At 37.8% G+C, this 11,408-nt stretch overlaps 1 protein-coding gene across 1 annotated transcript in view; it reads left to right on the top strand.

The window, feature by feature from the left end:
- The window catches only part of MIB1 (MIB E3 ubiquitin protein ligase 1), a 90,409-nt gene extending 79,891 nt beyond the window's left edge, over positions 1–10,518 (top strand). Inside the window, exons 18-21 of the mRNA NM_001206030.1 lie at positions 2,691–2,769; positions 5,648–5,761; positions 7,139–7,239; positions 9,591–10,518. Coding sequence (NP_001192959.1) covers positions 2,691–2,769; positions 5,648–5,761; positions 7,139–7,239; positions 9,591–9,731 — 435 coding nt within the window. The 3' untranslated portion in view covers positions 9,732–10,518. The remainder of the gene's footprint in view (positions 1–2,690; positions 2,770–5,647; positions 5,762–7,138; positions 7,240–9,590) is intronic.
- Positions 10,519–11,408: the final 890 nt, after the last annotated feature.

Below are 11,408 nucleotides of genomic sequence, written 5' to 3'. Positions count from 1 at the left end.
CTCAAAGAAGTACACTGACACTTGGGTCTTGAACTCAGTTTTCTTGATTCTTAAGTCCCTGCTCTTTCCTCTGTGTTATGATATACAAACAAAATTAAAAACGGTGTCCACAAGAGAGGGTTGACAGAACAGGAAGGTAGAAAGGAAGGAATGTGTTGTTACTCCTTTTTAGCCCAGTCCTGAACTCCAGGAATCAGAAAGCTTTCTGTTTGTATTTTAAGTTACGGAATTTTTATTCCCGTGCAAAAGTACGAAAACTTACACATACCCTCCCAAGAGGTTTGTCGAGTTGGTTGTGGAACCTTTGAATATAAGGAAATAGTGACCCCAAGTGGCTAAAGGATCATGAACATCTTCATGAAGATAAATTGTAAAACTATTATTTGGATGAGGAAGAATAAATGAGCTTGGTCTGTTTAGCAATTAAAGAAATACAAATGTGAAATTATGAACTATTATTAACCATTCTCATCAAATTAGCAAAAACAAACTTCAAAAATTGCTAGCCAGGGAAGCGGGAAATGAGCACTCTCTTAACACTGCAGTTGGCTGAATCACTGGGTTCACTTTTTTTTTTTTGAGAGACCATCCTGACAATATATATACAAACCTTTACAATAAACATGCTTTGATATAGTAATTCCACTCCTGGGTATGTAACCTGGGGAGAAAATCCAGAAGGGGTAACATTTGTGCTTGGAAAGCTCTTTTTAAAGAGCTAATAGCTGAATGGGTAAGTGATTATTATATTGGTTTGCTAGATTATTTTAACGTCTTTATAAACAATTCAGATACATAGACAGTTGTGTTGGGAATCAACACATCTTTTATATAGTGACGAGCAGAGAATCATCATGTGTTAGGCACTGATTGTATATTAAGCGTTGAACTAAACACTTTACGCATAGTATCTAGTTTATTCTTTTTTTTTCAACTGTCACATTTTAATGTTTGGCCAGTATTTAGCACATATAATTCCTACAATATTTATATGAAGATACCCCTTATGTAGAGATGGCTGAATCAGTCAGAATTCTAGCTGCTGATGTTTGGGATTTTCATTTCTTCTTTCACCCAGATTGTGCCTGCTTTTCTTTTTAGCTTACTAGCCAGCAGATAGCTAACGTGCACACCTTTGAAACTTACCATGGTCCTCACTCCTTCCTTTAGAGAAAGGAAAGACTTTCTTGGGTGCTATGAAAAATATACCTGTCTCCAGGGTATGGGTCCCTTAGCCACTTTTCCAGAGTCTTCCTGTTTTTGCTCCCCTTCCTGTGGTTGTGCTGGTGCACTGCATTGTGTTAGCAGCTTGGGGACTTAAGGTTATCGTTCCCTTCTTTGTAGTCAGATCTTGAACAGGCCTAAAGCCTGGATGTGTAATTGTAGACTTGGAAAGACCACCCTGGTCTTGCATCTTATAAGCTGTAGGAGACTGAAATTTGTTTCTTTCAACTGTTTTAAATCAAGTTAGAAGCTTAGCAGATATCTTAGATTTCTTCTTGTCTATTCTGTACATTTTATTAGTTTCCAAGTTCCATTCTTAAATATCTCTCATAACTCTTTCTGCTCCCCTGTCTTATTCTGTCTTACTTCAGATGTCCACCGCCACTGCCCCCCAATCTGATAGTTAGAACTGTCGTGGGGTACACCTGAATAAGGGCCACCTAACTCCTCTCCCTGTCTTCTAATTGACTCTTCCTACCTTGTGAAGAAGGATTGTTCTTTATTGTTCAGAGTTTTTAAAAGCTTCATCTCCACAGTGTTAGGTAACTTGTTAGTACTGGAGCTGGAATTGGAATCCAGGAACATTAAGATTCTGACCAACCATGTCTTACTGCTTCCCATGACGTTACTATGTCCATAGCAAGGTCTAAGTTGGGAAGGTCCAATATTCGGTTGTTTAGGTGAAGAGGTGAGCAGTGAACAGTATTGTTAAGTGACACAAGTAGGGGTGAATGTGTGTCAGAAGGAAGGAAGGAGGATGAGTGAAAGGTGAAGGTGGAGCCAAGGGTGGTGGGCAGGTGGGGGTCAGAGAACCAGAGCAAGCTTAAGAAATCATTATACACGCAGAACGCAGATTAAGTGGAGAAGAGGAAGAAAAACAGGGAAATCATGATTACTCTGTGGAGGGCTCTGGCTTTAGAGATCAGGGGAAAGACTAGTTCAGAGCTCTGGGCTTCAGCCAGTGGCTGGGGGGAGGGTCCATGTTCTGGGAAAGGATGTGCTAGGTGGCAGTCCTCAGATGTGGGTCAGTAAACCCCTCCCTCCTCCTCCTCAAGCTTTAGCAGTCTGGCTAATCTGGTTAGATTTTTATGAATGTTAGAAATCTATCTTATCTCAGTCGTTTGTCCTTTTAATGTTTCTTTCAAAAGTAGTTTAAGCACAAAAGAAAACTGAAGTCTAGTCTGTTCTCCCTGACCTTGGAGGAAGTGGAATTTTCGGTGTCATTCTTTCAGACAGGTAGGGAGACTGAAGTGGAACGAGGCCAGCTTAGCTGGGGTGTTTAAAAAAATGTGAGAATAAGTGACCAAGAGACTAGATCGAGGACAGAGGAGAAGCCTGTGGTAAATTCCTCTGTGTGGAAGCGTTTCCTTACAGAGGAGCAATGCATTTGGATACAAAAGGAGCTGTTAGAGTCACTCGCTTTATTTGTGGATGTTCACGCTTATGCTGTACCCTCTTTTTCACAGATTGAAGAATGCGTGGTATGCTCTGACAAGAAAGCAGCTGTTCTTTTTCAGCCGTGCGGACACATGTGTGCTTGTGAGAGTAAGTAGCCCAAATAGAACTTCCTCAGAATTATCATAAAAATAGAAAGCGAAGCAAATTATATCTTTGAATTTTTTAAAAAAGTAACTCACGAACAGAGGTGTTGGTAGCCTTTGAGACTCCCCATTTGTACTCAGTACAGATTTCACCACTCTCCCTCCTTGGTCCCAAGTGTTAGCGAAAGCTCGATGCACTGCATTCCCCCAGCTCAACTTTTTATTTCATTTATGTGTGAGCATAAATGAAATAAAATGACCTCTTTGTTTCCAAAAATGAACGTTGAAACATTTAGTATGGCCTTTTTCCACGTATAAAATGAACACGTTTGCATTTGTCTGCACCTTTGTGGAGCCTCTCCTGTGTATACTGTCCACTGCTGAACCACTCACAGCAGCCATTTGGGGCAATAATTTCTGGCTTTCTTAACCTTCCTTAACCTCTATGTCAAGAGAGCTTATAGAAATCTTTTCTTTATGGAGGTAATATTAAAATTTAAGAGGCGTTTTAACCTTTGCTTTTACATATCTCCCTTGTTCTTTGCAAGTTAATATATTTAGTATTAATGTTCTCCCTTTTAATTTTTACTTGTCAGTGAAAGATTTTAAACATGTTTAACAGTTTGTACTTAAATGGGCCCAAGCTAAAATATGGTGTTTCCTCTTATGAAATAGTTCAGTCACTTAGGTGTTGGTTTTTAATATAAAATCTAACTAAAGTAAAAAACTGTGTGATAGATTAATCTCATTGGCACAGATTTGCTTCAAGCATTGGTTTTTTTTTTTTTTTTTTTTTTTGGCCGCTTGTCAACTAAGAAATGATCAAGGTTTTCTGCTGTAACATTCTGCTCCAAGTTAATTGTTTCTGTTTACCAGAGACTGGTATAATGGCTATTATCAGCTGTCAGAGGGCAAGAAAAAAGAGAATTCTGTCTTAAGTAAAAGCTCAGGTTATGCAAGTTTTCATAGCCCAGGAGTTAGCCAACATTTTCTGTAAAAGGTAAACTAGAAAACATTTTTGGCTTTGTGGGCTCTGTGATTTCTGCAGTAACAACTCAGCCCTTTCCAGCTGCTTGCTTCTGTCATTGTAGCGCACGGACAGCCTTAGACAACATGTAAGCAAATGGGTGGGACTGTTTTCCATTAAAACTTTATTTATAAAAGCTTAGTGACCAGTTGGGTTTGGCCTACAGTCTGTGGTTTGCTGACCCTGTCATAAAGCTGGTTATAGTTAATAGCTGGTAATGTGGACTCTAGAGCCGTAGTGTAATATTTTCCCTCAGGAGTTCCCCAAAGTTTTTACATTATTTTTGCTTTAGAATATAATGAGAACAACTGCTGATTTTATTGTGTTCTTAATTTGTGCCAACTATTGTAATCTCTTTTTGAGTATTTCCTCATTTATTTTCATAAGAAACCTAAAAAGTAGATTGCTTTCTCCGTTTTACAGATATATTGTTATTGGTAAACATATATTTGCTAGAGAAGCTGAAATTGTGGGGAAAAAAATGTCCCTTTCTCAAGGAATATATAGTACAGCAGGTGGTCCAGTCTCCACAGCACAGTAATCAAGGAAGGAGAAGTTACAGCCCTTTGGACAGGCTGAAGAAAGATTTTATATCAATAATATAACAACCTAACTTAATAGTTACAGGAATTTGAAATAACTTGTTGTTGCTCAGTTGCTAAGCTGTGTCTGACTCTTTGTAACACCATGGACTGTAGCCTGCCACACCCCTCTGTCCTGCATTATCTCCTGGAGTTTGCTCAAATTCCTGCCCATTGAGTTGGGGATGCTATCTATTTGAAATAATAGTGGCTACATATTACATACTCAGGCTGTTAAATTATAAACTCAAGAGAAAAAAGTCTGCCCTCAAATTGAAGACAAATCCCAAACCAGTTGTCTGCTAGCAATAGCTCCTACCTGGTTCATCTTGCCTAGGCCAGCATCTGACCCATCTCTTTTTAGGCCTTGGCAGAAGATCGACCTTGACAGAGCATCTGTCCACCAGCATCAGCACTGTTGAGAGTCTATGACCCCCTTGTCCACACTGGTGATTTTACGCTTTGTTAAGGTTTACTATCATATCATAAAGATACCCTGCCACAGTTTTTGTTATTTTTCCTGTTTTTGAATTGACAAAGACACTTGGTACCATAGGCTAAGATATGGAGTACACTTTTCATAATAAATGCTAATGGGAAAGGTTGTGTTGAAGCACTATGTATTGTTTTATAATTAATTAATAACTTTAGGTGTAACATTAATAGTCCATAACATAGAATTGTGCCTGAGAATGTCTTCTTTGAATGGGAAAGCATTCTACCTCTAATATAGAGGTATTAGAAAGATAGTCCATTATGATGAATTGTCCTGACTGTTAACATTAAAAAAGTAGTCACTAAGCAATTTCCTTGTTAGATTGCATCAATTTGATAGGAGGAAGAGAATTGTATAGTGTATTTTAGGAATTTAAGAGACTAGTGATAAAATAGTTACAAAAGAAAGTAGTCTTTAAAAATATCATGCTGGCAGCCTTATAATTCTTGTTGCAGTAGTTAAATTCATGAAAGGTCTCTCCCTCCTTTATTCTTAAGCCTTAAGATCTTGAAATATTTATGTTACATATTTAAAAAAAAATTTGAACCTTCCCCTCAGTTTATTCCAGTGTATTAGAAAATGCCGTTATTTTCATAATGATGGGCTTTCGACTCTAGAAGCTACCAGTGAAAAATATGCTTTCTTCGGTGGGTAACATCTTGAGAAGGTAGAACTGTGTATTGCTGTAACTTAGTGTTTATCTCACTGTTAAATGAGTGGAGGGAGGCACCCCTGTTGACGTTTTCTTCTGTGAGATGCGTTGTGTTGCCATTTGCAGACTGTGCCAGCCTGATGAAGAAGTGTGTGCAATGTCGGGCAGTAGTTGAGCGAAGAGTGCCCTTCATCATGTGCTGTGGAGGGAAAAGTGCAGAGGACGCCACGGACGATATCTGTGAGTGGGTTTCTTACTTTGCTGGGACTTTCACAGACACACTTTCTCCTAGCGCGCTGTACTGTTTGCTTGTAACACAAGGTGTGTGACTCGAATCTACAAGGAACAGGTGCACTTAGGAAACCGGAAATTGTATTTTTCTAACTTGTAATATTTTGGAGCTTTAAGCATTAGTCTTTTTAAGGAAGTATCCATGTGTGTTTTATAACAAAGTATTGTTGTGTTCTTAAAGATACTTTAACTCTTTTTAAGATGAAATTTATTGTGTCTCAGGGCAGGAGGACATCATATTAAAAATTATTTTTCCAGTTTACACATGTATTAACCTTATTCCTTTATGTAATAAGTTTACCTAGTGTGTTTAATTATTTTATGAAATAGTCATCATTTGTGACAGAGTATAGATAAATGGAAGTGTAACCCAGTGAATAGTGGAAAGATGAAAAGTAAGTTATTTACCTTCAACCTTCTGTACAGTTGACCCTTGAACATCATAGATTTGCACTGCCAGGGTCCACTTAAACTTGAATCTTTTTTTTTGGCCACACCACATGGCTTGTGGAATCTCAGTTCCCCAACCAGGGACTGAATCCAGGCCACAGCAGTGAAAGCCTGGAATCCTAACCACCAGGCCACCAGGGAACTCCCAAAACTTGGATATTTTTTAATAGTAGATACTACGGGACTACATGGTTCGTGTGTGGTTGGTCGAGTCCAGTAATGTGAAGAAACTGTGGATTTGGAGGCCTGCTGTAAGTTATTTGTTGATTAACCCTTGTGTTGTTCAAGGGTCACCTGTAGCGTAGCGGTATAAACATAGTTTTCATCTCTGCACGAGACGTACACTGGATGGTCTCTCTGATTTCTTTGTTCTGTGTAGGATGAGGAATAACGTTAGTGTAGCCACTTTGTTTTTATCCCCAGTAGAGCAGGGTAAAAATCCTGGGGACAGATTAACCAGAGTAAAAGTCCAAGTATCTAGAGAATAGGAAAAGTGAGGTAAAAAATTTCCCTCCATTGAGTAGGTATCATGGACCTACCTTTCTTTCACAAAGTTCCTCATCTCGGATCAGTAGCAACAGGAGAGCCTTGGAAAACCTGGAAGTCTCTTTGTAGCGTGGATTATTGTCCGCCTGAGTTAAACATAACTAGAAATTAATGTGTAAACCTATTTCTTTTTGAAGATTATAAATGAAGTTTAACATGAATGTCACTGCTGTATCCGTTGTCCACGTGGGAAAAAAGTTTTTTAAGAGCATTCGAATAATAGTATCGTGTTTTTAATAAATAAAAGTAATAATTTTGAAATAAAAAAATCATTTTTGCTTCACAACAGTCATAACACTGATTCTTTGTGTGTGGGATTCTTTATTTTAGCCAGTGGGAATATTCCGGTGCTGCAGAAGGACAAGGATAACACCAACGTCAATGCGGACGTGCAAAAGCTGCAGCAGCAGCTACAGGACATCAAAGAACAGGTAACGGCGCTTCTCCACAGTGAAGAGCGACTCCCAAGAGCGCCAGTGCATCCTGTTCTAAAAAAGTACTAGCATTGTCCATAGCAAGCGTGGTCATATTAGTGTGTCACTTGTGGTATTTGCATATTTGCAGTCAGCAAGATCTGATTAGAAGATTTCTTCAGGTGCTTGACAAACTAGGAGATGCACCACACCCAACATGAGAAAATGCTCCGTCACACGTTTCCTGCCTAGGGGGGGATGTTAGAAACTGTCAGTATCGAGTGTTCAGGCAAAGTACATAGCAGCCGCAACTCACACAGTGCTGATGGGAATATTAATTAGTAAAAACACTTTGGGAAAGTTTGTCATCATCTCATAAAACTAAATAAGATTTTGTTTGGGGATGAAAACTTGGAAAAAATAATCACACAGATAGTGTTTAAAATCGAAGGATGGTGGTTGGTTTTGGCTGGGACATGGGGGCAGTTTGATGAGTAGTGATGGTTCCGTTTCATGACCTAAGTTATTTACTTACATTTGATCAGTTTGTGAGCTTTTATTAAACTGTACTTGGACCTGTCCACATTTCTCTATAGATGTGATACTTCAGTGAAAAGAGAAAAAGATACACACACACATACCCTCCATAAGAAAAGCAAGGGAAAGATAAATGTTAAATTCAGAAACGTCATTATCAGTGAGGGTTGGGGAGGGCGTATTCATGCCTAAGCTCGGTGGTGGTTATTTGTTTCTTTATATATTATATACACCAACAGAAGTACTCTTTCATATCTGCTTAATATTTAACAAAAGCAACATTAAAATGAAGACGTTACCTAAAACTTACAGGTTCTGGTTTAAAAAAAAAGTCTTTTTTCCCTCTTATCTTACCGTTTGACCCAGCACTTAAATCTGATTTAATTCAGAGGATTGAGCAGGAAGGGTATTCTTTGGTTGGCAGTCACATCAGTGCTGCCGTGCAGTTGTGCAGAGTTCCACTCTTGTCTTTTCTGTCTGAAGTTTTTTCTTTCTTAGATAATCTTTATGTCCATATTTCATCACTAAAGTATTTAAGTAGTTAAAGCTCATTTTCTGTGGCATGTTCAGGTTTCTTACCCCTTCAAGGTTACCAAGAGAAAGCATCTGAATAAGTCTCTTTAAATTTTAAACCTCCAATCTCTCTCTTACCCCAATGTCTCTTTAAAAAACAAAGATTTATTTTATATGCCATTAAGGCTATATTAATCCAAAGTAACTTACCCTGGACTGCACAGATGTGTTTACTTTTGGAAATAAGAGTTATTAATTAACTACATAAACCTCTGGGAAGTTTAATGAAAAAGAAACTATTTTAGTTTTAAAAAGCTGCTTTGGCTTTTTAAAATAAAAACTGATTTTTCTATCCCTTTTCTTCTCAAAACTTCAAAGATAAATGTGAAAGTTTACCTTGGAAGAATGGAGCCAGCAAGTGAGACTGTAGTTCTTTTTTTCTATTGTTTTCTTCACGATGATTTCTGATATTGTCAGAGTTGGTAATTACATTTTCCTATAGGCTTTAGGCCTGATTTATTAATCTGGACATTTTTATTTAATTATTTCATTTCTGTGTTATTTGGGAAAGGTATAATTCAGAATGAAGTATTAAGATATATAATGTTTTTATAAACATACAATGTACTTTGTGAGTGTGTGATTTTTTTTCTAGAAAATTTCATAGAAATATACTCCTGAATTCTTCTAAGTTGATGAAGTTACATTTAGCAATAGCTAAGGTTAATTGTTTTTAACCAGAGGGTCTATACTGAAGGCAGTGCAGTGCAGCTTCACGTCTAAAAGCAGGAGCTCTGGGGCCACACGCACCCGAGCTCACATTCTGGCTCGTCTTTAGCATCACTAAGCCTCAGTTTCCTCTCTTGAAGTGAGAGTGATACAAGCTTTGGGCCTGGATCACATCTAGCATCGTGCTTGGCATGTGTGTATGTTCTTAGCACTATCCCCCACTGCTTCCTGCAATACACTGTGTAATTTTCATACAAGAACAACCTGGTACCTAGAGTTGAACAATCTGAGTCAGACTGAAGGGGCTATTTTCATCCTTTTCGTATTAGATTTTGGCATTTGCATTTTTAATTTTATGTACTATTTATTTTATATTGTACCATTTTATACTGACCTGACAGTACAGCCAGTATTTCTGTTTTTATAAGGATGATACCTTAAAGATTCAAAAATTTAAAAGTGTCCAGCAGCCAAAGATTATTTGACTACAACAACAAAAAAATTAATGACATTGCAGAGTTGTCAGATTATACTTTCAAACTAGAAAATAGCTCAGCATTTATTACTTTGTTTATTATCTCATATTACAGACAATGTGCCCTGTGTGTTTGGATCGTCTGAAGAACATGATCTTCCTTTGTGGCCATGGGACGTGCCAGCTCTGCGGAGACCGGATGAGTGAATGTCCCATCTGTCGAAAAGCTATCGAACGGAGGATTCTTTTGTATTAACTAAGAAACCCCCTGTGTTCTGTTAGCTAAAATATTTTGGCCATGAGATCTTAGTGAGCTTTTCAAGCTAGTTGGAGGTTCTAATGAATTACTTTTTAATTTCATAGTTTCTTTGCTAGAGTGTAATTAGACTCTAAACGTACCAGAACAACTACAACAAAAAAACTCTACAAAACAGTGTTTGAAGCTGTGTATTTTTTGTTTTCCTTTCAATTGAAACATCAAATCCATGTAATTCATATATAATTTGCCTTCTGCATCTAAGGGAGAAAGTCCTTTAAGCATCTCCTGTTATTTTTTGTTTTCATTGCATTTTCTCTCACAGTTTATAAACATTAGACCTCAAAAGATATACTTCCTTATGGTCAGCTGTCTTTCAGTTTATCATGATTTTTACAGTGAGTTGACACAGGTACCCAGAAAGGTCATGCATCATATGAAAGGTGCAAGTCAAACTATTATGTTTCATATATTAAATGATAAAATTATAGTACAAGTTCTGCATGATTAAAGGAATACTGAAGTGAGGATTCTCCTTATAAGGTTACTTAAAATTATCCAAATGATTGTCTCTAAATTCTCAGAGTAAATGGAGATACAGAATGAGAGAATAGTGACTTTGCATTTAACTTATTTTCTGGATTCAAAGGAAAATTGTTTCACTTGTTTCAAAATGACTGAGACATGAAAAGGAAAACTAAGCAGTCGCAGTGGGGAACTGAAGGCAGGGCGGGTGGGGGCATCCAATAAAAGTGCTTTTATTGGATAAAAAGAAAAACTGTTATAATTGCCCTTGTTACATTAATTTGTACACTGTTCAGCCAGCTTGTGAAAAACTGACGGTGAAAAACGGGCCTCAGTTTCCCCTGTGGTCACTTACTCAGGCTTGATCTGACCAGTGAAATGGTGTTGCCCTGTTTGGGCCCCCGGGGTTCAGTTTACCTTTCCCAAAGTGCTGAGTAGCAGGAACCCAGGAAGGAAAAGCACCGTCCTCAGTGAGGCGATGGCCTTTCTCCTCTGCGTCAGTTCTGCCACCGTCACTGTTTCTGTCTTCCTCAGAGGCCTCGCTTCCATCATCTTTTAGATAGTAGAACTGACTATAAACAAAACAGTCTCTCATCATACCTAACAATGGGGATATTATTTAACCTGTCAGCAATATCCAAGACCTTGTAAATAACTGATGATAGACACTGAATTTAGAAAGAATGACTAGGACATTTACAGAAATATGTCTGATTATCTGTGTTTTTGTTTTGTTTTATTCTGGAGCATCTAATTATTTTTTTCTCTTTCAACATCTGGAATGAATATACACATAAGTAAGTGTTTTGGGGTTCATTGCTGCTAGATTATACAAATATCACCTGTTTACAGTAGTATCTACTATATGTGTATAAGTTGACTCCTAAGGATAAGTATCTTTTCTGTGGGTTTTTTCCCCTTTGACTCTGGTTCTTATTTCATTTCTCCTGCTGTAACAATTAAATTTGAAAGTACAAGGTCTCTAGCCCTCATAATACCATGTTTCTGGCTCATTAATGCCTGCTGCCTCTGCAAGCCCTGGTGAGAGCAATGGTGCACTTTGCTGCCTTTCTAGTCTCGGTAATTCCATATCTGTGTTTAGTGGAGTGACTTACCATTTAGAACAGTACAAATTTTTATAAATTTTAAATT

This window comes from Bos taurus, chromosome 24, assembly GCF_002263795.3.
Source record: "Bos taurus isolate L1 Dominette 01449 registration number 42190680 breed Hereford chromosome 24, ARS-UCD2.0, whole genome shotgun sequence".
NCBI lineage: Eukaryota > Metazoa > Chordata > Mammalia > Artiodactyla > Bovidae > Bos > Bos taurus.
Note: the sequence above shows the minus strand (reverse complement) of the source record. Positions and strands in the feature narration are given on the sequence as shown.